This window comes from Microtus ochrogaster, unplaced genomic scaffold (genome assembly GCF_000317375.1).
Source record: "Microtus ochrogaster isolate Prairie Vole_2 unplaced genomic scaffold, MicOch1.0 UNK30, whole genome shotgun sequence".
NCBI classification, from domain to species: Eukaryota; Metazoa; Chordata; class Mammalia; order Rodentia; family Cricetidae; genus Microtus; species Microtus ochrogaster.
The window spans coordinates 19,680-45,497 of NW_004949128.1; the positions used below are offsets into that span (position 1 = coordinate 19,680).

Here is a 25,818-nt window from a genome sequence, read left to right on the forward strand (position 1 = left end):
TTATTTGGGGATGTTCAGGGTTATCAAAACCCAGGGCAGGAGGTAGAGACATGGGGGTGAGCTTGGTTACCTGACAGTAGAGGCCAGACCTTGCTAAACAACTTACAATGCATGGGAAAGACCCCTACATCAGAGGATGGTCTGGTCCAAAAGCTGGCCAGAAGCTGGTTGATGCTTGCCACAAATCTCTGTTTAGATTGGATGCTTGTCAAGGGCTCATTAGGTACACGTGACCAGTGGCTGCCATATCCGTCTGTGCAGATCTTTAGTATCGATACTGGGACATGGGCTTTAAAAAGTCAAGGATTTAGAAGATATGTAGTCTTAACAAATTAGTTTTGTGCTCATCCTTAAATAGCTGACCAAAAGATTTATGGCTAGTCCACCATGGCTGCCTAAGAACAGAGCCCATCTGTCTTTAGCTGGTTAGACCCTTTCAAAGCACCCACCCGCCCCAGGGAGACCAAGCCTGGGTCAAACAGTGAGCCTTGTTGTTCTTGACGGGGAAGACAATGCTGCAGGCCTTGCTACCTGCCTGACAGAGCCATTGTGGCTCGAGCAGAAAAGGGCTTTGTCAGGATGGCAGCCGAGGAGCCCGCAGTTCAATAGGGCCCTTTATGTGTGCCCTGATAAGATGCCCTGATGCCAGCCTTGAGAGGCCCTGCCCCCTCCTGGAGCAGATGGGGAGCCTGAGGCCCTGAGAGGGTATGGAAGGCCCTGCTGAAGGTCTTAGTCCTCTCTACCTTGAAGTGGAACTTAAAATACAAACCTCACCTGTTACTGGGAATCCTTGTTCCAGCGTAGGACAGACTCAGTACTGTCCTCCGCCTCAGGCAGAAGGACATCTAGCCAGGCCCCTCAACATAGTGGCTCCTCAGATGACAAATCCATATATTTGTATATATATATTGTATTATATGTATTAAAGAATACGTATATCTCTCTTTCTTCATATCTGGATACAACTATGGTAAGAATAATTTAAATACTCTTTTGAGATGACTAAGAAAAGTGGCCAGATCTTGTGCTCTTAACATAAACATTTCCCCAACACACATACACACACACGCACACACACACACACAAACACACACACACGCCCCAGTGTAGAGTGGCCATATTAATTAGTTTGGTGGTGTGGTAATCTCTCACAATGTATGCCTATGTCAAACCATCACACCGCATTCCTGACATACATGTCATTTGTGGCTAGAGAGCAGTCTGGGTGGGTAAATTGTTTTCTATTCAAGCGTGAGCACTTGAGTGTGTAGCCACGGCACCCGCCTGCAAATGCCATGTGTGGCATTGCTTGTCTGTAACCCCAGCACTGGTGGGAGGAGGGATGAACAGAGATGGGAAGATGCCTAGGAGTCTACCAGCTAGTCAGTTCCACAGGAACAGCAAGCTCCCAGTCAGGGAGAGACTCTGGCTAAAAACCAGAAGGGAGGGTGGGGGCTGATTGAAGAGGATCCCCAAGGTTGACCCCTATCCTCCTGAGTGAGAGCACCCACACACGGATGTATACACACATGCACGCTCATACACATGTACACTCACATGAAGTTGTTGTTTGTCAATAATATCGCAACACAACTGGAAGGAACTGAAAAATCTAGCCTGGGAAAACCATTTGTGTATGCTCGCCTCTGTCCTTAAAACACAAGTGATGGAGTTTGAACATGAGGAGGCTTTGGGGCTGTGCCATGGCCAGCGTTCCAGTCTAGCCCACCCGTACGGCAGAAATGCTGAAATACAAGAAGAGAGACATTCATTCTCCTATCAACTCCTCCTGCTGGACCAGCATGATCCGATCAATGGATAGTTTCCCACCTGGGCCAGTCATTCTGGTTTCTTGCTTAGTGATCTGACGCACATTTGTCTGAAAGATGCTGGACCCTCTTCGGACTCTGGTCTCACACACACTCAGTGGGAGGCAGCATACAGAACCTTCCATGTGCAGTTCTTTCTGCAATGCTTGAGAGACTGCCCTTCCTCCTCCAACTTCTGCCTGTTCATCCCAACCATCTCCCCAGGGCAATTCATCTACAGAGAAAGGACGAACATGCATCTGAGTTACTAGAGCAGAAGGGGACTGATCCTTCCAGAAAGCAACCGACTAACCCAAAACATTAGAGGAGGCCATGTGCTCGGAGAAACCACCAAGATCAGCAGGGTAGGGGTGCCTATAAGGACCAGGCTGGGGAGCCTAGTAGGCTCCGGCCTTGTCTTCACAAGGGCTAGAAAGGCAGCCTGCCTCCCTTCCTGACTCAGCTGTGCTGTCACCCACAGAGCCATTATCTGTTATGATTTTATCTTTATAATCATCATCACCATCATCATCATCATCACCATCATCATCATTACTGCACTTGTGTTGCGGTATTTTTGACAAATGAAGACTTCAGGGCTGGTGAGATGGCTCGGTTGGTAAAAGCACAAACCTGAGATCATGGGTTGGATCTCTAAGGACATGGTAGAAAGAGAGAAAGATCCTCAAGAGTTGTCTGTTCTCTGATTTTCCCATGAATGCCAGGGCATGCACATGCATACACACACTCACACACTCACACACACACACACACACACAAATAAATAAATAAGTGTAAGAAAGCTGCATGTATTTAAGGCATACAAATGTGATGATTTTATATGAATATATATATTATGAAATGAGTACCATACAAGTTAATATACTCATACATCCCATATATGTGTGTATTAGTACACAAATATACATTCCCTCGTAATTTCATGTATATATCCATATATTCCATCACTCTTACATATATCTCCATATACTCCATTACTCTTACATATATTCATTTAATCACAACTTTTATTATGTAAACATGCATATTTATGAAATTTGATTGCTTACATATAAAATTTATAATTGGTGATTTTGGAAAACATCTGCTTCTAAATGAATGGTCTTAACTAGTTTCTCCCAGAACTGTATAAGAAAAGAATAGCCTGATTCATCTGGATGGCCAATCACTTCATTTCCTCCCTCCTTTCAGCCTGCCAACCCCTGGCCGTCCGTTCACGGGACACAAATATGTATTGAACATTTAAGGGCACCTACTCTGCTCCTGTCAGCCACAGTGCCCAGCACGATCAGATCTGTAAGTTCTGCAATAGCAAAGACAGGAGAGGAGGGTAAAGGAAATGGGGGGGGGGGACTAGGTTCTTAGACCTTTCCTTAAAACTTCCACCGCCCAAAGTGACCTCTGTACCATCCCGGAGCACATCAACTCTGCCATTGAAGAAACTAGATGTGGATGCTGCTGTCCCGGAAAGGCGGGCCCGGCGGACCCGCCCCCTCTCTCCTGCCCCTGGCACGGGCCAGTGACTCGGTGGCTGGCACCCAGCTGCGGTCGCACCCTGGAAGGGCAGGAGCCCCTGCCCCAGTGTTGATTCCCCAGCACCCAGTGTTGCCCAAGGCACAGGGTGACTCCTCCCAGGGGACCCTCCCCTCTGGGTCGCGTCACTCTCCCCTCCCCTGGGTCCGGACCCCAGCGGCTTCCCGCGCCTGAGCCTCGCTGGGACAAGACGCGGCCACCTGTTTAGGAGCCGCGGACCTCGGGCATCGTCAGCCCAGGTCCCCATGGAGTTGCGGGTCGCCAACGCCAACGGCAGCTGCGAGAACGGTGGGTGCGTGCGACTGTAAGGGGACCTGGGAGGGCGCTGCGCTTCTCACCTTGCTCCCACCAAACTCGTCAACTTCTCACTTGCTGGGGCCGCAAATTAGGGGTGGTGGTAGTCAGCGTCAGATTCTCACCCCGTTCCCAAACTGTCCTGAAGATCCGGTCTGGCGGAGATGTCGCCTCCCCAGTGGCAGCCGCGGGGATGCTGAGGCTAGCTGAGAGGGGGAAAACAGAGCGCATGGGGCAGGTGGTCCTGTGAAAAGGCTGGGGTAGACGACTCAGCGGTAGTGTTGGGTCCTGCAGGTACCTGCCCACATATCTTTCCATCACCCAAAGCAGAGAGTAGAGGGACAGAGAGGTTCCCCATCTCCAAATCCACACAAAACTCTTTGGAAAGGGAGAGAAATGATCAGGAAAGAACCTTGATTTTCTAGTGTGTTCTTAACTATGTAGACCACGGCCCTTCCCTGAACTATCCCATTTAATCGCAGAAGCAAACTCTAATAAGCAGGCAGCTGGGTTTTTTTTTTGTTGTTGTTGTTGTAGTTGTATTTAGAGAAAGTCTTGCTAAATTGTCCAGTATAGCTTCAAATGTGTGATCCTCCTGTCTCAGTACACCTCAGCCGGGGAGTACTAGTGTATGCCACTGGGCCTAGATTTTGTTTTAAAATGAATTACTAGTGTGCATGTATATGAGCATGCCTGTGTGTGTCTGAGCATGCATGGGCGGATGCATGTGTGTGCGTGCATGCATGCGTGTGTGTGATGCATGGTGTGTACTTATGTGCACAAGTGCTATCTATACTGAGAATAATGGAGGGTAGAGGACGGCTTTGTGCAGTGAATTATCTCCTCCTGCCTTTATGGAAGTTCCAGGGCTCAGGATCAAAGGACTTTACCCAAGGAACCATCTTCCTAGCCCTAAACCTAAGTTTTTAAAACTTTTTTGTTGTTGTTGTTTTTCTGTTCTTTTCCTTTGGATTTTTTTTCCTCTTTCTCTTTTCTGTTTTGCAATGTTGGAAATTGAATCCAGGGCCTTGTACAAGCTGGGAAGGGATGCTGACACTAGCCTTCATCCCCAGGCATTTTGTTGAAGCGTCTCTGTGCCCATTCTAGAGATACAGAAACAGAGGCTCTGGCAGGGCTAATAGTTTGCTCCAGGTAACACAGTGGGGAATGTGAACCACTTCTTGGGTTCAGACTCTTGAACCCACACTGCTGCCATCCTCTGTTCCATCTGGAACATTCTCCATGTGCCTCCTGCCTTGGAAGTGCAGCCTGTGCGGTGTCCTGAGGTCCCTAATTTCTGCCCTTCTTCAGCGAAGCCAGCTCCTGGTGTTGACTGACCTTAGTCTCCTTTTCAGCTTCACCCCTTAACCCAAGGCAGAGGGCATTCCTAGTTCTAGAACATTCTAGAGTAAAAGACAGATTATCAGCTTGGTACCCCCTTTTTCAGATATGTACCCACTCTGAATTGAGTTCCCTTGGCCATCAGCTCTCTCTTTATCTCTTTACTGTGCTGGGAGAATTTGACTTTATCAGAGGTGCTGAACTGAGGGCTGGGGTGCTGAAATGAGTCCCCCTGCCTCCACCCACTAGCAGTGAGACTTGAAGAAGCAGGGGAAAGGTGAGGAGCAGACTCTGGCTTACTGCCTGCATTTCCTGGACTCAGGGAACTCCCCAGATGAGGCTCTTGGGCAAGGATGCCCCGAGCTGGTGGAACAGGAGAGAGCATGCAGAACCAGTCTGCTTAGGCCCCGAGATGACGACTTCTTGTCTCATTGTCCCATGGTGGAAAGACAGAGGTCTCATAGCACAAGACACACAGATACCCCCTGGTGGATTTCAGTCCCAACTCCAGCAAATCTTCATGGGACCTCAGTTTCCCCCAAGAATATAAGAGGATTAGACCATCTGTTGGGGGTTTTGTTGTTGTTTCCCATTTTATTACTTTTTCTACTTAGCATACGAAATAGTGGGTTTTGCTAAGACAATTTAATGCACATATGTAATTGTGACAATTGTGCCTTGCTCATATTTGCTCACCCTCCACTTTAGGCTGCCCTTCCTCCCCCTCACTATTTTTTAATGAATGCCTCCTTGTCCCCCATCTGGTACCTGGGGTGGAACCTGCAGGCGTTCTTATCCCTGGCACATCCTCTTCTTTTGAAGCTGCTACTGAGCTACATCTGAGACCAGCTGAGTTTCCTAAAGGCCCTTCTACCTCTTCTCCACGGCTCTGGGCCACGTCAGAAAGGGCAACTTTGTCCTTACTCTGCTCCACCCAGATGCTACTCGGGTGCAGGCGTGCCAAATTTCAGTCTCCCTGGCCTTGGATTTGGGACCCATCTAGACACAGAGTAGGAACTCCAGCTTGGTCTGAGAGAGGTCTGATCTGGGCTTAGGTCCTTGGCACTAGGGTCTAGGCCTTTGCCACACACACAAGGGAGATCAGAAGCTGAAACACCTGGAAAGGGCAATACCAAACATGAATTGTGGGAGCAGGGTAAACTGAGGAGTTTCATAGGCATGTCTAAGAGTGATTGAGCTGCTATCTCCAGGGCTGGCATGACCAGATAGACAAACTGACTTTCTAAGCTTCAAGTGCAACCCCAAGTCTGAATGTTCCCAGGAAAGCTCCCCATTTTTGACTGTTTGCGACAGGTTTACGTGTCAACCAGGGACGAAGTGAAGATGGATCCCACATATCCCTGCCCCATGGGGCAAGCTGTTTATCAGAGAGTGTGTAGTGATTCTGAGCAGAGACTCAGCCATCAGATGGGCATGGGGTCTACTTTTGGCTTCACCTCTCTATATTGGATGAGATAGGGTGTGTTCATGGTGGTATGACTAGACACATTTTTATAACAGGTATCCCTTTAAGAAGGTCACTGAACTTGACTTCTACTAAGGACCTGGAAATGGTCACTGTGACTGTTTCACTTAGTGGTTGTTAGGAGTCCTAAGGAAAACTCTAGAACAGGAGCCGTGTGCACGGTAGTACTGGTTGAGGCTTGGTCATGTTTTTTTGCACTTCACTGGACTTGTGTGGCTTTGTGTTTCACCGAGGGTCTTCCCTTTGTTCCCAAGACTGTCCTTGGTGTCTGTGCCAAGGAGACCGACAAGTTGGGGGCTGGCAGCGGGTCTTGAGGAAAGAGTCAAACTGCAGACCAGACCAAGATGTCCGGGATGACAGCAGAACCAATTCGGTTACGCCCAGAAAGAGTCCCAAGGCCCTGACCCAAACACCACACATCTCAGAAATAAGTCCTAGAATGGTGAGCTTCCTCCCACAGGAAGCTCACTCACTCCTCAGTTACCTTCAGGCTGACCCGGGCCTGGGTGGGCTATCTGCCCGGTGGCATTTGCACTCCACCTAGAGTTGGCAATAAAATGAAGAAGCCCCAGTGAGCTCATGAAGTTATTAGAGAACCAACAGCCCAGAGGCTGAGAGGGGATCCCTGTGGAGGACACTGGGATGATGTAGTGACGGCTGAGAGCTTAGGTGGCGTCCTACCCGGTGTGGAAGACATCAGTCCCACAGGTTGGAATTCTGAAGCCAGACCATTGGTCAAGGCTTTCTAGAGGGACAGTTCTTACAGAATGAATATATATTAAAAGAATTTGTTAAATCAGCTTATGTTGCAGTAGTAACAACAGTCGTGTTGCTCCTGAGAGGTTGAGAACTGTGTAGTTACTTACTTGGTCCTTCAGGCCGCATGCCTCAGAAATCAGGGTAGTCCTACACTGGCTGTGTCACCCTGGGGAGCCCAAGAACCTGCTAGCTGCTCTGTCCGTGAGGCTGGTCGACTGCGCAGTATGGATCTGCTGCTAAAATCCTGGAGGTTCCTGGTTCTCAGTGGATGGCAGAGTCCTAGGACACTGGTTCTGCCGTCAGGGAAGGAATCAGCTGCAGGAGAAACAGAGTAAATCAACTCCAGGAAAGAGGGAAGGAGGAGTGAGCAAAAGCAGAGTAGCCTTCCTTCTGCTGTACCCTCTTTCCATCTGAAGATGCTCTCCCAGCGGGGGAGGGCTTCCCACATCAATTAGGACAAACAAGACAAGTCCTCAGGTGAGATTCTTTACTCAGGTGCTGCGAGTTCCCAGCAGGCTGACAGTTAAAACCAACCTCGCGGCCTGTGTGTCCTTGAACAAATACCGCACCCTCACAGGCTCCATTTCCTTGTCTGTGGAATGAGGATTAAAGACGCTGCCTACATGACAGGAGGTCCTACAATTTGATAAGTCCGTGCAAATGAGCTATTTAGCGAGAAGACAGCTAACAGCACAGAGATTGGGGACTAGTCTTTTTTGGTTGAGATCCGATGTGTGGGTGGAGCCCTGGAGCAATAGAAACATGACATCTATGTCTGCATCAATTCCAGCGCATTTGAACCATGTTCTCGCGTATTTGAACCATGCCTATGTCCTCAATCTAACTCTCAACATGCTTTTCCCCCTAGGTTCCATAGTCAGTCTCTACTGTTCTTCCCAAGAGGTCCTCTGTCAGATCGTCAGAGGCATCAGCCCTGAAGAACCCAACAATGCCACCATAATCACCTGGCAGGAGAGGGTCAGGAAGAGGTATGGCTTCTACATCGGCGTGGGCCTCGCCTTCCTCTCCTGCCTGCTCATCGGTGGCAGTGTCATCCTTAAGAAGAAAGGCCTCATCCGACTTGTGGCCACGGGGGCCACCAGGGCAGGTAGGTTCCTGGGGCAGGTGGGAATGAATAAGGGGCAGCTGCACCTGGAATGAATGACTTCCCTTCACAGGGACCTCAGGTGGGTCCTGGAGGTTTGCTGTCAACCCTGCTGAGAATCCCCACTGCCAATAGCTGGACGCCATCTTTTCCAGTCCAGTATTTCCTGAGAATTCCATGACATACACATTAGGGTATAGACACAGCAAAGCCTCGGGATGGAGAATCAGACACTCCAGGCTTCATCTCAGCTTGGATTCTTACCAGCCTGTCCTGCAGAAGAAGTCACAACTTCTCCTGTGAAATGGGACCACAAATGCCTCAGCCCACACACATCACAGGAGAGTCTTGCACATGCAGCGAACTGTGGTTCAGGCACTGAGCCTCGTTCCTCTGGAAGACTGGATGCGATTCACTGGGACAGTTCTCGGGAAAGGACATCCCACATCATTTATCGCGTGCCTGCTGTGTACCAGGGACAATGTGAAACCTGGGACCCAGCGTCCCCGTGGCACTTCCGATCAAGTGGGAGAGAGAGTCAGGCAATGGTGAAGTCCTCCTGTGATGTGCCGAGCGCCTTCATGGGGAAGATGCAGGTTGCTAGGGGAATAGTTTATACAGGTCGCTAAGGAAATACTTTGGAGTACGTAAAGTTCGGATACAGGTACAGAAAGGAAGTTTTCTGGAAAACTTGTTTCTTATACAGAGAACTGAATGAAAAGGAGGTAGCAGGGAGATGGCAGGAGCAGTGAGTGCCAAGGCTCAGAGGAGAGACTGAGCTAGAGGTGGATCTGAGGGCAATTCAGGATGACCAGAGAGTGTAGGGGCGGATGAGCTCAACAAGGGTCATGGAAAGTGGGCTGCAGAGATTGACTGTGATTAAGGGATTGACTGATGTTTTAGGCAGGGGAGTGACAGTCTCATTTATGGTCTGCAAAGGGTCCCTGTTGCTAGGTAGAGAATGGATTAGAGTCCCAGAGCGGAACCAATGAACCACGAGGACAGAAGTAGGGCACTGGGCCTAGAGACACTTGGCAGATTCCAGAGATAGTTTGGGGGGGTGGAGGGGCGGAACTTACTGGCTTTGATGATTCTCTCTGCTCCCAGGGGAGGGCAGAGGGAAGTCGAGGATGACTCAGGTTTCTGACTTGAGCAACTGGGAAGCCGGTGGATGGTACCCGAGGGAGAAACAGGTTTTGGGATGAGGGCCTGTTCAAGTTTGGACCTGTTCTCTGCTTATTCATCCCTTTCCCACGGGACACTGCCCTTTGGAAGTAGACCATTACAGTTCCAACTCTGGTGGTTTAACTGTTGTTAGTGGGGTTCTGGGCAAGAAATGCGTTTTTATTTACCCCAATTCCCTCACTTTTAAAACAGACGAAGAATGGTAACAACTTGGCGTGTGTGGTGGTGTACGCCATCTGTTCTAGTTTTCATTCATTTCTGTGATAAAACACTAGGACACTTTGGAAGGAAAGAGTGCATCGTGAAGGGAAGTTGAGGCAGGAGCCTGAAAGCAGGAACAGAAGCAGAGGCTTGGAGACAGGTTACTTACTCACTGGCCTGTTCCTCATGGCTAGCTCAGTCTGCTCTTTTGCTTGTTTGGTTGGTTGGTTTTTGTTGTTGTTTTTGGTTTTTGGAGACAAGATTTCTCTGTGTAGCAGTCCTGGCTGCCCTGGATCTTGCTTTGTAGACCAGGCTGGCTCAGTCTTCTGCCTTTTTATACAACCTGGGGCTACCTTTCCAGGGATGGTATCACTGCATTGGGCTAGGCCCCCACATCAAGCACCAGTCAACCAAATGCTCCATAGCCTTGCCCACAGGCCAATCTGATGGGTGTATTTCCGTTCCTGAAAGTCCTCCTTCCTAGTTTAGTCTGTCAGGTTGACAAACCACAAACCAGCATACCATCCCAGCACAGATGGAGACAGAAGGAGCATGAGTTCAAAGCCAGCTGCAGTTACATAGTCAAATCCAGGTGGGGTCTCTTACCTACACAGTGAGACCCCTCATAGGAAACGGAGACGGGGAGAGGGGTTCAACAGTCCAGGGTAGAATGCTTCCACTGAGGGTAGGGAAAATGCCAGAAGATAAACAGATCATCTGTAATTACAAGTGCTAAGAACCATGAAGGGGGTTGGCCATCTCAAGGGGAAATTACAGGAACTGGAGGCCAGACTGGGCACCTAAGGGAAGCAGTAGAGACCGACAGTGTGGATGTGGATTCAGGTAAACACTAGAGGAGAGCATTCTGCACTCAGGGAGAAACTTGGTGCAAGAAAGAGTTTATCGTTCTTGAGGAATATGAAGACTATGGCAAGGGTGTTTGCAGAGGCAGGCAGGACCAACCCTGCCCATAAGGAGCGGGACTTTATTTCTGGAATAAGTGGAAGACACTTAGCTATGCATAGAAAAGGGGTATAACCTGATTTGCATTTTCCAAAACCACTGGCTGCCAGGAAAGAAACAACTTGCTATGGGAATAAGTGTGAAGTCACACAGTAACTCCGTAACAAAGCGGTTGCATCCTCCTGGCCAGACATGACGGATTAAGATGCTGACAGTGCTGTGGATACATACCCAGCACTTTTTGGTGACAGAATCAGTCATCCAGACTACATGCAGAGGCCCCCTGATTTCTAGAAGTGTCATTTCCCTAGTTTCATTTAACAAGTTGCAGGGCTGTGGTGGAAGTCAAGAGTCACGTTTAGGGCAGAGATTGGGGTACATGGAAAAGATGGAAAAGATGCCAAGTGAACAGTTTAGAGGCACAGCTGAACTCAGAAGACAAGTCCAAGTCACAGATACAAAACAGGACAACTAAGAAGCAAGTCCTGGGGCACAGTTCAGGTGACAACGGCAGAACCCCACAAAGTAACACTAACTTCTAACCTTGTGTCTATTTCCTTCTGTAGTGAATGGCGGCTATGGCTACCTGAAGGATCCGATGTGGTGGGCTGGATTTGCTACCAGTAAGTGACTTCTTTTACTACTAAGAACAGTGACCTACTGATGGGTGGGATGGAGATGAAGGGAAGGGCAGATAGAACCGTCCTGTCTCTATTATAAACCCTGATAGCCCAAGGCCAACTTGCTTGGGAGAAACTTGTCCCTATAGACAGCTTATACTGAGATGCCATTTTCAATTTTTTGAATGAATACAAGTGTGTTCTCTCATCTGCCAAATAATTACAGGGCGCTGGTAGCCCTGCCCCTTGGTCACAGTCTTGGCCTCTATTTGGTAGGCTCTGGGAACCTTAGGCAACTCCACTGTCCCATGACAATATGACTGTTTTGCTGCCTTGTCCAGATTTGTACGCTCATACATTGCTCCCGCTGTTCATCTACCCTTCTGGTTATCAAAGCTTAATTTTTAAAAAAATTATTATTATTGCTATCATCATCAGTTGTGTGTTAGGAAGATGTTAGGCATCTTCCTCTTACGTTTTCTACTTTAGCTTTTGAAACAGGGTCTTTTACAAACCTGAAGTGCGGTTCACCATTTCTGCTAGGCTGGCTGGCCAATAGTTTGCAGGATCCACATAGCTCTACCCCACTGAGTTCAGGGTTTTGGCCTTGCCACCTTTACTTAAGAGTCTGGGTCTGACTTTATCTCCAGGGAGACAGCACACGGATGGATCATAAGGAGTGCTGGTCTTGGGTTTTAGGTACAGTTGAACACTGACAGAAACCATCTCTGCCCAGATTCTTCTGGAATGGACGTGGTGCCTTGGAGTCACACTGGCCTCTTTTCTGCTCTAATTTCCTAGTGTCTGCTGGAGAAGTTGCCAACTTTGGGGCCTACGCGTTTGCACCGGCTACAGTTGTCACGCCGCTGGGAGCACTGAGCGTCCTCATCAGGTCACTGTCCCCTCTTCTGCCACCTCTGGTCCTTTCCTGTTTTTGTTTTGTTGAGACCTAGATTTACCAAAGTGGGAGCAGCTACCCAGAACCCCCAAAACAGTCCATCAGTCCTGAGAAAAGGGAGCATGCTCTTGAGAGCTTCCGGCTCTTGGACTGCTGGCTGCCACGGGTCTCAGTTCCTCTCGATGAATTAATAACACGAGCCTCGGTGTGCGTTTGTTTCTAGTGTGTATGTCTTAACATGTATATGTGAGCGTGTACAGTTGTGTATACGGATGCATTTACATTTGTGTATACGTATGTGTGAGCTGTCTGCGGGGGACAGAGATTAGAGTTCATTGTCTTTTTTAATTAGTTCCTACATTTTTTTAATCAATGTTTCTCACTTACTAAAGCTTCCAGTTGGTTAGGCTGGCTGCCCAATAAGCTCGGGAATCCTTCAGTCTCTGGACTCCCTAGGACCAGGATTATAGGCACATATCACCGCACATGGCGTTTAAGTGGGCACAGAGGATTTGAACTCAGTCCCTCATGCTTGCAGGGCAGGCACGTTACCAATTGAGCCACAACACTACCCAAGTAGTAATCCATACGCCAACCTTTGTAGTGATAGGTTCACAGGCAAGTCTCTTAGCCAAGCCTCAATGTACCCATATGCAAAATAGAATACTAATGATACACACTCAGAGAAATAGATGAGAAAACACAAAGAATGGATGTAGAGCAAACTAGCTCCAAGCAACCATGGCTACAATAGACAGAGGGCAGCTATGCATAAAGACATCTGGATGTAGTCTGTGTACTAACTCACTTCATCCTTATATGTGTTCCCAAAACCCAGAGAGGTTAAGCACTTTGGCCAAGTTAACTTTCCAGCAGTTTCTACTTCTTGACCTATTTCTGTTCCTTGGGTGGTAGACAAACCCCCTCCGTCTACTTGTATATGTCGGCATGAAGACCCTGTAGTCAGGCCAGGAGCCATCCTCTGTAGTATAATCCCAGGACCCAGGAGTTAACAGCCATGCTGTGCTCTGTTGCCTCTCTTGGTAGAGACTTTGCAAACAATGATTTTTAAAATTAAGGATCTTAGAGCTGGTGCTGTAGCTGGGAGTAGAGCACCTACCTGGTATGCTTGGGTTTGACTTCTAACTTCCTCGAACAACCAAAAACCAGAATACAATAAAATAATTGATACTAGGCGTTCGCACCTTTTATTGCTCCCATTCCCCCGAAGCTATGAACTAGGTACATCTGAGGAATGCTCTCATTTAGGGGCTACCTCTGGAGCCCTGACAAATCCCGGCCAAACACACCTAGAACCTATCATCTCTTCTCTTTTTCCACCTGATGACAGTTTTGCAATGTTTACAGCTGTGAGACAATTAGATTCCTCACTCAGCACACAACTGGCCTGGCTGCTGTTACAGCTGAGTAGAAGAGCTCCCCAAATCTGATATGTTTACAAATTCCCACTCATGGGATGTTCTGAGAGGCACGGGATTCGCCACTGTCCGGCCCTGCCTGTGTAAATGCCATCAGAATCTCTCAAAAAGAACACTGTAGGTAAAATAGTTGAGTCTCGCAGCTCCCAGCTTGCTCAGTTTGCTTTCTTATCTGCCCCAGGACCACCTGCCCAGGTGTGGCACTACCCACCATGAGCTGAGTCATTCCTCAGCAGTCATCAATCAAGAAAATGACCCACAAGCTTGCCTACAGGCCAAGACTTTTGGAAGCTACCTAGGTCCCAGGGCATCATTCACAAAACACTTTTAATGTGAACTAATGCCACCTTCATAAAGCAAGTGAGCTCATGATTCATTTCTAGCCTGCCCAGTCCCTCTTTTCCTTCCCTCATCTAGAGGATCAGAAGGGAACAGAAATCACATCATCAAGGAGCTGGAAGGATCTTGCTCAGTAAAGACTCGGGAAGGCATAGCGGTTCTCTCCAATGTAGAGGAAAACCCGTCGGCTTTGCAGTAAGATCAAAGTCCGTCCAAAACCTGCTTTTGCCACTTAACAGTTAAAAGACTTTGCTGAGTCATTTCAGCTTCTTCATCTGTAAATTGGGAGCAGTATCTGTTAATTCACAGATTTGTCAGATTAACTCTGACACAGGACATGTTAGGAAATGCACGCCCCAAGACATGGTGTCCATAATTATCATTGTGGTGGTTTATATTGGCATATGAAAGTGGAAGAGAAATGGATTCATTCTCTATGATCTAAGGAACAGAAATGGGACAAGGAATAGAAAGTACCAGAAAATGCACTTGGAGTGAATACATAGTATGAACTTGCAATGTGCTCACTTGGCTTGTTCCCGGCTACCAGACGCATATGAGCCATGGTTGCAAAACATCTCCTAGCAATGTTATGGGAAAATACTGTAGAAGGAGATGTGGGCTGCGGCCTGGCTCCTGCATGGTTAGCTTTACACCCGAAATAACAACACACAAATTATATTCATTTAAACACTGCCTGGCCCATTAGCTCTAGCCTCTTACTAGCTAACTCTCATATCTTAATTAACCAATTTTTTAATAATCTGTGTAGCACCACGAAGTGGTGTCTTACCCGGAAGATTCTAGTGTACGTCCATCTTGGGCTGGAGCTTCATCGCATCTGACCCAGAGAGTAGAGGCATAGTGATTACCTCACTTCCCTCTTCCTCCCAGCATTCTCTTCTGTCTACTCCACGCACCTAAGGGCTGGCCTATCAAATAGGCCAAGGCAGTTTCTTTGTTAACCAATGACCTTCCTCCATCACAATACATTCAGTTGGTAGGGAGTCAGACAAGAGTAGTTTGAAAACTTCTTTTAACCTGTCTTAGTTTGCTTTCTATTGCTGTGATGAGACACATGACCAAACACAAATTGAGGAGGAAAGAGTTTATTGGGCTTACGAATTACTGCCCCTCATGGGGGAAGGACAAGGCAGGACCTCAAAACAGGAACTCAGAGGCAGAAACTGAAGCAGAAACTGGAGCTTGCTCCTCCAGGCTTGCTCAGTTTGCCTTCTTACACACCCCAGGCCACCTGCCCAGGAATGGTACACCCCCCCCAGGGGTCTGTGCTGATCTACATCCACTATCAATCTAGAAGATGCCCCACAGGCTTGTCAACAGGTCAGTCTGATGGGGGCATTGGATCAGCTGAGGTTGCCTCTTCTCAGATGACTCTAGATTATGTCAAGTTGACAATAAGCCAACCAGGACACAAACCTTTGGTTTGTGAATGGTTTCCATTTCAAAAACCAAAGAGATCTGTGTCTGTTTCTGCTCTTCCTACACACATTCCAACCCCCAAGAAATAAGTTTCTGCTTTGGAAATTTGGGGGTTAGAAGGAAGGACTCTAGGAAGCTCTCCACAGAGAGAAGTGAATTTTGGACTGTTGTCTCCCCTAAGTCTTTACTCGCCCCCTTGTGTCTTCTGTGGGGCTGCGACAGGTATCCTCACTCAATCCCTTTCTCCCATACCCCTGTACAGTGCCATCTTCTCCTCCTATTGCCTGGGGGAGAGCCTGAATCTACTGGGGAAGCTGGGCTGTGTGATCTGCATGGCTGGCAGCACAGTGATGGTCATACATGCCCCCAAGGAGGAGAAGGTCTCAACTGTCGTGGAGATGGCTTCCAAGATGAAAGACACAGGTGGGTGTCAAGCACTGGGTTGGCAGAAAACATTGTTGGGGGGGGGAGGATGAATTATATATAGAACATCTAATTGGGCTTTGTCCATCTCAGTACTGCCCCCTTGAGGAAGAGGTGAGCAACAGAAAGGAAGTTGGGCAGTACCATTAGCAAGGCTTCCTGGAGTGTTGTAAACATGTACCATTTATATTGTTCATTATATGCAAGCACGTCTCTAAATACACGTATTTTTATTATAGAAACATCTTATGCAAGAATATGCATTATTTTATAAAGCAGCTCTACAAGGAAAAAAATCCCCCCCTTTGATCCCTTTTTACAAAGACTTCTGCTTCAGTTTCTGCCTTAAATTAAGGTCTTAGAGTTTAATAACTTGCATGAGTTATTCAAAGGTCTGAAGCTCAGATTAGAACCCACATGTGTCAGACTGTGAGTCCAAGTCCCTAGATACTGTCTGCGTCCCTCACTGAATGATTCCTGTCCCTCCTTCCTGAAGGGTTCATCATATTTGCCGTTCTTCTGGTGGTGTCCTGCCTCATCCTTATCTTCATTGTCGCGCCGCGTTATGGGCAAAGGAATATCCTCATCTACATCATCATCTGCTCTGTGATCGGATCCTTCTCCGTGACTGCGGTCAAGGGTCTGGGTGTCACCATTAGGAACTTCTTCCAGGGCTTACCTGTGGTGCGGCATCCCCTGCCCTACATCCTGTCCCTCATCCTGGGGCTGTCCATCATCATTCAGGTCAACTTCCTCAACCGGGCACTGGATATTTTTAACACCTCCCTGGTCTTCCCTATCTACTATGTTTTCTTCACCACGGTGGTAGTGGCCTCCTCCATCGTCCTCTTCAAGGAGTGGTTTACCATGTCTGCTGTGGACATTGTGGGTACCCTGTCTGGCTTTGTCACCATCATCTTGGGTGTTTTTATGCTCCATGCTTTCAAGGATTTGGACATCAACCAAATCAGCTTGCCGCACACGCACAAAAGCACAACTCCCACCCCCGCCCCAGAGCCCACGGTCATTAAACTAGAAGATAAGAATGTCCTTGTGGACAACATAGAACTTGCCAGCACACCATCACCGCAACAGAAGCCCAAAGTATTGATGATCCACTCTTAAAGCCTGGAAATACCTGAGTAAGAGGAGGTGCCCGATGGTCCAGACTGACCTCTCAAGTTCAAAACCACCAGGTTGCTTTCAGCACATCTGTTGCCAAGGGCTATCTATTTTTGAGATATTCTTTTATACCTCACTGCTGTTTCTAGAAGGAAAAAAAAAAATCCCTACCCACTAAGGTAGGGGTAGCAAGACTTCCTAGAGATACAGCCCTGGCGACTAAATTCACTACTTTCTGTTGGAGCCAGCAAGTCCCCAGAGCCTCTTCCCTCTGGTTCCCTCGGCACCATCTCTGTGTTGTTGGGGAAGAAGAGAGAATCTGACCTGCTGAATGTAGCCCAGCTCAAGAACTGCCCTCAGATACTGGTTGTCAAAAAATCCTTCACACCAATTGACCTGTTGAGCTGGACTTAGCCCAAGAATGAAATTCGTGGAGGTCTGCAGAGCAACCTGTGTGCCCCAGCATCCCAAGGTGCACGGCAGGTGCCAGGTAGCCTGATGTTTCCTGGAGATAGAAGCAAGACCCCAGCTGACTGTCTTACTGTGAAAGCCACCTGTCTCAGGGAAGTTCCAACGAGTCCATTCTCCAAGCACTCCAGCCTGGAGGTTGTATCTTGCTGTCCATGCCCCAAGTGGCACCGTCACCCTTCCCTCTCTCTGTCTGTCCCAAGACACCAGTCACTGTCGCATGCACACTGTAACCTTAGAACTCAACAAGAGCAGGGATGTCTCCTTGCCCAGCTCTGCTGGCCAACCCCGTGTTCACCTAGCCTCCCCTGGGAATAGAACAGTATTGTGCGGTCACTCTGGAATTTAGCAGAATGTGACTTCTTTGCATCAAGGAGTGGACCATAATATGACTTGGGGAGGTGGGGGAGAGTATGAGGAACAATGCCAAGGTTGGAAGGATGGGGTTATGGACTCTCTGGAAACCTGGAAGTAACTTTTGGGCTGATTCTAAGACCCAAGTGAGAACCCAGGCCAAAAAAGGCATGGGGAAATTCCTGAGCCATAGCTCATGGAATTGGTTTTGAATCTCAGTAACCAAGTGGGAGTGTAGGATTGGTGTACCTTGGTGGCCCAACTGGGCCTGAGTCTATGTCTGTTGACAAAACTAGCTGCCCACACTGGAAGTAGCATGCCACGACTCTTCCTCCATCACTTGCTCTGGGGACCATCTCTGGTGACCTCATACTTGGCGTGCACAGACAGCAGTTGAAGAGAGAACTGGGATCCTTTTCTTCCCAGCTGCTTCCAGCTGTGAAAGGAGGGACCATGAGAAGGTGAAGTCAGAAGCCAGTGTGTGGGGAAAAAAGGGGGACTTGATCCTCAGTGCAGATAGGGTCCTGGTCAAGCTCCCTGCCTGTTTGCCTGATCCCCTGAGGGCAACCACACCCATGTCAAACCCTTTCTAGCTTTGAACAAGTTCTTAGGGCAGATCAACACTCTGGGCCCCTGTTCCTTCCATCTCCAAATCCCCAGTGTTTTAATGAATGTGGATTTCTGACTGTAACTGAGATCCAGGCAACACATTGGATCTCGGGGATGGCAGTCAGCTGAGGGTTCTGAGAGCCTGGGCTCTGGGGTCAAGAATAAAGACTTCAGAGTGTGTTTACTTGACAAATGTCTTCTTCTTCTTTGAACACAGAGCAAATTCACACCACTGGTCCCTCTTAACGTGATGGGAAGCCAATCCACACCACTGGTCCTTCTAATATGATGGGGAGCCAATCCACACCACTGGTCCCTCTAATGTGATGGGGAGCCAATCCACACCACTGGTCCCTCTAACATGATGGGAAGCTAATCCACACTACTGGTCCCTCTAACATGATGGGAAGCCAATCCCTGATCTCTGAAATCCCAAGCAAAGCCTTCCCGTGTCTTTTTACATTCCTGCCCTCACTCAAGTGGGGAAGGACGCTGTTGGAGTGGCTGCTTCTGAAGACGACACCTCAGCTAATGCCTGAGCCCTTACTCGGCTCCAGGCATAGCTAAGAGTTTATGATACATGAAGGATGCTTTCCTAGCACTCATGTGAGGTCACTGCCTTAGCCAAGGTTTCTGTGGCTGTGAAGAGACGCCATGACCACAGCTACTCTTATAAAGAAAAACATTTCATTGGAGGCTGGCTTACAGGTTCAGAGACTTAGTCTATTATCTTCAGGGTGGGAAGCATGGTAGCTTGCAGGCCGACAGGATGCTGGAGAAGGAGCCAAGAGTTATACATCTGGATCCGCAGGCAGCAGGAAGAGAGTGAGCCACTGGGGCTGCAACCTTAAAGCCTGCCCCACCCCCAGTGACACACTTCCTCCAATAAGGCCACACCTACAATGCCCTGTGTCTATGGGAATCACTTTCATTCAGATCACCACAATACCCCCCCCCCATGGGGAAAAAAAAAACAGTGCCAAGAGTCCTGCATGGGCTAATCCATCAGTGAGTATTCCTTCCTCCTGAGGTTTTCTAGAAAACCTCAGAACTGAGGTTGTGCATAAGAGAGTATGATGAGGGGGAGGCACCAGTAGTATATGGTGTTTTCACACAGGCCCAGGGAATCTGCCCTGCACAGCCTGGCCCTCCGGCACGTGCCCCTGCAGCCCAAGAGACCCTCACCAAGTCTCCCACCTTCATTAGAACACGCCCCTTAGTAAGGAGAGATGGTAGCATAGCATCTCAGCCCCCTTCTAAAGAACATACTAGACTCTCAAGATCATTAAAGCCCTTGATAATCCAAGATCTAATGAAGCCAGACCATCTTCTGCACAGGAACAGCAGGCAAGCCTCTTTGCTGGCCATGGGAAAACCTGGGGCTTCACTATGGCTCAGGTCATGGCCTTGCGGGAAGACTGGTGGTCTCTAGGGGCCCTCTTTCTGAGAGGTACACGCCACATGTTTTAAATGATCCATGCAGTGGAACAGTGAAACTGCGCGCGCACGCGCGCGCGCGCGCACACACACACACACACACACGCACACACACAAAGAGCTGACCAAACAGATAGCATTTCCCAATGACAATTTGTTTTAATTAAATACAAACAAGGAGAAAAAATAAAACAAAAACAAAAAATAACAAAACAAGGCACCATGGCCCATTCAAGTATTTTGCATAGATGTACAAATATTGTAAACAATCAATAGGAGGACAAGAGAGGAGAGGACTACTTCCTGTGAACAATCTCCCAAATAAAAAGAAAATTCACATTTGCCCTGTATCCCAGATGCAGGCGTACACACAGTCGTACAAGAGGACCTGGGAGCATGATTCGGGTATTGGGTTTGGAGTCTATAGAACCTCTAGTAGGCGTCCCTAGGGAAGGGGCACCTTTCCAGTTGGTGTTCCCTGACCTGTGTGTGGAGTCCTTTGGGGGCTGTCACTACAAGCATTTGACAAAACGACCAGCTTTAACACGTGCCTCCAATTTTAAGAATACGAGTCTCACGCCCGCTTTATCAAATAGGCAAATTTACTGAACCCAGGGGAGACACTGTGGCAAAGGCTTACTGCGGGGTGACGGGGACTGTTGCATGGCAGAGGACGTTCAGACCTTAAAATCTACATGTCTTGGGGGAGGGGTCACAAAGGGGGTTTCCTCTTACAGGTGGAAGTCACCAAGGCTAAGGGAACAGAAAGCAAGAAGGAAGTTGTAATTTGGAAGGGATTAGGGACCTGATGTTTATAGGTCAGAAATGGCTTTAGGGCTCTATAGTTGGCAGACAACTAATTTAGCTTCTCGGAACATTTACAGGCTGGGCTGGGGTTGGATCTCAGTCGGTAGAGTGTTCGCCTAATGTACTTGAAGATCTGGGTTTGAACCCAGGACTACGAAACCAAGTGTGGTGGCACACACCTGTAGCCTTAGCACTTGGGAATTCCAAGGTCGTCCTTGGCTTTTCAGTGAGTTGAAGGCCAACCTGGGATATGTGAGATCCTGTCTCATATATATACAATTTTGGTTTAGGAGGCAGGGTTTCTCTGTGTAGCCCTGGCTGTCCTGAAACTCACTGTGTAGACCAGTCTGGCCTTGAACTCAGAGATCTGCCTGCCTCTATTGGGACTAAAGGCATGTGCCATCACACCCAGCTACAAACTGAACTTCCCGCGGCCCATCAGAGCCTTGGCTTTGGCCTACCTCAGTGTCTGCTAACATCTCTATAGTGGCTGGACATGGAACAGCTATTTCTATGGCGGAAGAGACCTGGTCAGTTGTCCTCATCAACTTAGACCATAAAACCCAATATGGACAGTTCAACAGAACCTCCACATACGGGCTGCCCATGCATGCCTCAGCATTGCCAAGGCATACATTTCAAACATTTTTAAATTTCACTTTTTTTTATTTTTTTTTTATTTTTGAGACTGGGTTTCTCTGTAGTTTTTGGTGTCTGTCCTAGAACTAGCTCTTGTAGACCAACCAGATTGGCCTCAAACTCACAGAGATCCGCCTGCCTCTGTCTCCCAAGTGCTGAGATTAAAGGCGTGCGCCACCACTGCCCAGCCTAAATTTTACTTTCTATGCACAAGAAAATGTTTTTTCAGCCTTGGATGCCCAGATTTGGGGTAGGTTGACCGAAGTGTTCTCTCGCAATCATCCCCTCCTTTCTCTGTGGTAATAGTCTCTTTCCTAAGTGGCAAACAACCCTTTGGGACAGACACTGAAGTCTAGATGTATCTGTATGGGACACTTCATGGTGCAGAAGGAAAGGAAGGGGCCCCTACCTGTGGCAGCCTTCCTAACCTTTGGATAACAGAGGTGGGCATGAGGTTGTAAACAGAGTAGCTGCCAGCACCTCTACCAAATTAAAAAAGTTTCTGCCATCTTCCTGTTCACAGTATAATTTTATGGAATGGAGGTGGCATCAAAGCAATGAAAATGGCAAAGGAAAAAAGGAGACGATTATGGGTCTTTTTCTGGTACGGTTCAAAGGACCGAAGGCTTGAGGTTCGGAAGGCTCATGCTGCCGCTGTGGCACTGTCCCTCAGGGCCACCTGCCTCCTGAGCTGAGGGAGAAAGGCCACACAGCCCACGAGAACGTCTAGAAGGTACGGGGTCGGGTTTAAGGGAAATGGTGTTTCCAACTTGGTGGTGAGTGGCAGGGTGATTTTAGGACCCAAGCTGTAGTCACTGGGCATTTGACATAGCACGTTAAGGGAAACTGTCAGATGGCAGGAAATGGACCTAGGTCCGTGCGACCTTCTGCACCACGGCTCAGGGGGTCAGAGTGGGAACCGCATGGTCACCCTGAGGAGAAAGGTGTTTTCCTGAGATCTTTCTACCCTCGGCCATGCACCCCACATCTCCCACCTGCCTAAAATCCCAAGAGCTCGAGTTGAGAGTTTCCTCTGTGAAGAGCTATCAGGAAGTTTTCTATAAATGGGAGTCAGAAGCTTGTCTCCTCCTCAGGGAGGCTTCTAAGAGCTAGTAAATGCTCGCTGTGGTGGTGGAAAGGCCCCTAGAGGACCTTCTGGAGTGCTATCCCAGCACCTTTTGGGTGATGGAAGATGGCCTCTCAGAGGCCAAGCCCAGCAACTATGGAGGGACTGCCCTAACTAGCAGAGCACCAAGACGCCCTCCTGAGCTCTTTTCATGAGGATCACATATAGGCAGTAATTAAGAGAACCAATGGAAGTGCGTGATAAGACCCTGGCTGAGGAGGGCTGGGGGCCCCCTGCCCAGATCTGGTTTACTGTGGCTGCTGGCAGCTTCCAAAGAGATCAGCTATCTCTTTAGAGTCAACAGACCCATCTCAGAGCTGACCACGAGGGAGGGGCTAGTGCCCCTGTGTATACTTTCCTCATAACTGGGGTTTCAAACATGCCTGTCCCCTCAGTATACCTGTGACTACCTCAAAAAATATCACCTAGGATATAGGTCAGAAACAGGGGGAAGACCCTTTTCCTGCTTGAGGCCAAAACCCACAATTACACGCAGAGCTGGCACGTTCTCTCTCTCTGCTCCTCTTTCTTTCTCCTTCACCCAAGCCTCACTCAACTCAATGCTCGTGAGATCCAGTGCAGGAAAGTCCAGTGCTTACCCCGTGAGGCAGGATCCTGATTTGTCGGTCATCAGCATATGGTCACCAGCAAGTCAGGGCTGCTGTGGTTTCCCCATCAAAGCACCATAGGATAGGGAGGTTGGAAGAGGAGGAGGGGACACACGAAAACAATGGGGACGGGCAACTGAAAATTCTGAGAGTCCTAACAGCCTTTGGCATCACGGCTCAGAGGGGACACAGGCTGACCACTCCCCACTGCTGTCGACGCTGCCTACAAATAGTACCTGTCTGAGTCAGAGAGTGACCCGTGTAAATATGGGAGCGGGAACGTGAGGAGCGGCGGGGGAGCATGGCTTGACGCATGCAGTCATTTGACCAGGAACAGGCACCTTGACCAAGCCCTGGGGCAGGGATGCAGCAGCGGCTTCTTCAGTCCCTGAAAGCTAAGAGACAGGCAAGGCCCAGCCTCTCTCTAACCTGGATCCCAGAAGAAGGCCAATCAACAGAAGTTCTCCTGTGTACTTGCCAGCATGGGACCTGCGTAGATTCCTTCTCCAAGCTGGGCACAGAAGGAGGGATCTCCAGCTTGAGACCTTCCCTGACCGTCATTAGTAGCTCTTGGCTAGGGGGCTGAGGGAGAATCTTCCCCGTCTTCTTCCATCAGCCTCCCTTTCCCGCCAGGGCTGTATATTGCACAGGACAATACTTAGAAGCCATCAGATAGAAGTCCCTCTGGGCCTCAGAGGAAACAGGAGGCACTGGGGCGAGAAGGGAGATTCTGGAGATGAGGGGGGCTCCAGAAGGCTGGAGAAGCTTCAAGGTGGCCGAGCAGACTTCTTTCTTCTGGATCTTCCATGGCATCCAGAGTCTTCAAGGGAAACAAGAAACTTCTATACAGTTCTAGATCTTGGAGCTGGTTGTTCCTCCAGCCCTCTGTGATCTGTATTCAGGAAGCTGGAAAGAAAGAAGAAGAGAAATACGTGACCTCAGTGCTGGCCAGTGGGACTAGGAGCAACCACCCTCCTGCTCTTGACAGTCAAGAACAGAAGCACGATCTTCAGAAGTCTGTCCCTGTGGCTGCTTTCCTGGACCAACAGCCCTCACAGTTAGAGCAAGTTGTGTGCCGCCCCAAAGCTAAAAAGTCGCCCCCTCCTCTTTCATCAGGCTTCAGTACAACAGTTTCCCAATGATTCAGGATGGCAACCAGCCTCCTTGCCTTATTCTTTCTGACCCAACTTCTCAGACTAAGCTAAGAACGGGGCAGTCAGAGAGAAGCATTAAGGAGAGGGACATAAGTGGATAGGCTTATGTAAATTAATGGCACTGACCTTCATAGCAATGTTATGGAGCTGGTCCCTACTGTTTCCTAGGCTTTTTAAAAAATTATCTTTCCTGGTGAACCACCTTACTGGTACATCTTAAGTCTGATTATCTAGACAAGGGCTCAAGGTGGCCTAGCTGTTCAGGTGCCAAGGTAGCTGGAAGCCACCAGAACTCAGGCTTCTCAAATGAAGGCAAATCATCCTTTGCTCATGTAAGGTACAATCAAGTAGTCCTCCAAGCAAGGCCTTGTTCCTGCTTCTGTTCTAGAAGCTCCGCCAGGATGATGAGAGCAAATGGCTTTCTCATTCACACATGTCCCCCGCTGCTATTTCTGGGTCCTCCTGGGAACTCACCTTTGGAACAGATATTATGGGAGGCCGGGGAGGCTGAGGACCGGCAGTAGGTGGCTGCAGCAGGGAGCCACCTCCTGGCCTGGGAACTGTCCTGTGGCCTGGCACAGGGTTTGCTGGGAGTGCCTTCTGGGGTGGCCGAGGCCTAGAGAAGTCCTAGAGGAAAGAAGAAGTCTCATTTGAGGAGCTCCTTTCAAAAGAAAATATGCCTAACATTTTATGGATCAAACCAAATAATTTACATACTAGATGGTCTCATTTTTAAAGAACTCGCATGTGTGTGTAAGTGCGGGGTGGGAATAGTATATTTACATATTAAGGAAAAAATAAGAACTTTTTGAAAAACAAGTTGGCTTTATCTATTAGATTTAGAGATGGGGTATGGCATGGTGTGTACACTTTTAAGTCCAGCACTCAGGAGGTAGAAGCAGGTGGATTTCTGTGAATTCAAGGCCAGCCTACTTGACATAGTAAGTTCTGGGCCTGCCAGGGCTATGTAGTGAGACCCTGTCTCAAAACTAAAATAATTCATTAAATAAATGTACCAATAAATAAATAAATGGAAATGGTCATCTCCAGTGTGACACTTCCTGTTGGCCATGTTAGAGACTGTTTGCATAGGTGCACCAGGTTGATCTGCAAGAATGTGCCCTGTCCTCTGTTTCTAACATCAGAGAACCTAGAAACTTCTGAAGTTTCCACAGTGAGAGAAAAAATGTAAAAGTATCCAGGGACGTGGGCTCCAGCAGGCACAAAGAACAAAGCAGGTGGGGAAGGGCTAATGAGGACAGTCATCTGCCAGAGAAGCTGAAATGGGCCCAGCAGAGGAGTGTGTACAAAACAGACTACCATGGTCCCTGCCCAAGGCCAACAGAGGTAAACAGCAGCCAGCCAGGAAGGGACGGAGCAAACTGACGACAGAGGAAGGGCTACTCTGGGATGGGATCTCAGTGGGTGGGTGTGGTTCAGGGAAACAGAAAGAATGGTGTGAGTGTGTGTGCGTGTGCGTGTGTGTGAGAGAGTTGTGTGAGTGTGCGTGTGTATGAAAAAGAGAGTGTGTGTGTGAGAGTATGTGTGACAGAGAGTGTGTGTAAGAGTGTGAGTGTGTGTGTGAAAGAGTATGTGTGTGTGTGAGAGAGAGAGAGAGAGAGAGAGAGAGAGAGAG

At 48.5% G+C, this 25,818-nt stretch overlaps 2 protein-coding genes across 2 annotated transcripts in view; one reads left to right on the plus strand and one right to left on the minus strand.

Annotated features, from left to right (window-relative positions):
- Window positions 1–3,255: 3,255 nt before the first annotated feature.
- On the plus strand, window positions 3,256–18,587 carry Nipal4 (NIPA like domain containing 4). The gene is made up of 6 exons (XM_005368156.2): window positions 3,256–3,650; window positions 8,111–8,350; window positions 11,263–11,319; window positions 12,118–12,208; window positions 15,698–15,858; window positions 16,355–18,587. Exons 1-6 carry the CDS (start codon window positions 3,608–3,610, stop codon window positions 16,981–16,983), a joined length of 1,221 nt encoding a protein of 406 aa, XP_005368213.1. The 5' UTR covers window positions 3,256–3,607; the 3' UTR covers window positions 16,984–18,587.
- Window positions 18,588–20,033: 1,446 nt separating this feature from the next.
- Window positions 20,034–25,818, minus strand: part of Adam19 (ADAM metallopeptidase domain 19) — an 83,142-nt gene continuing 77,357 nt past the window's right edge. Inside the window, exons 22-23 of the mRNA XM_013354127.2 lie at window positions 24,657–24,809; window positions 20,034–23,934 (exon numbers count right to left, since the gene is read on the minus strand). Coding sequence (XP_013209581.1) covers window positions 23,881–23,934; window positions 24,657–24,809 — 207 coding nt within the window. The 3' untranslated portion in view covers window positions 20,034–23,880. The remainder of the gene's footprint in view (window positions 23,935–24,656; window positions 24,810–25,818) is intronic.

What these genes read in the sequence shown, in the direction of transcription:
- Nipal4 (XM_005368156.2), top strand. Translation starts at nt 3,608, where the DNA reads ATGGAGTTGCGGGTCGCCAACGCCAACGGCAGCTGCGAGAACG. An exon ending in CAACGGCAGCTGCGAGAACG is followed by an intron (nt 3,651 to 8,110) that starts GTGGGTGCGTGC and finishes TTTTCCCCCTAG; the next exon opens with GTTCCATAGTCAGTCTCTAC. An exon ending in CACGGGGGCCACCAGGGCAG is followed by an intron (nt 8,351 to 11,262) that starts GTAGGTTCCTGG and finishes TTCCTTCTGTAG; the next exon opens with TGAATGGCGGCTATGGCTAC.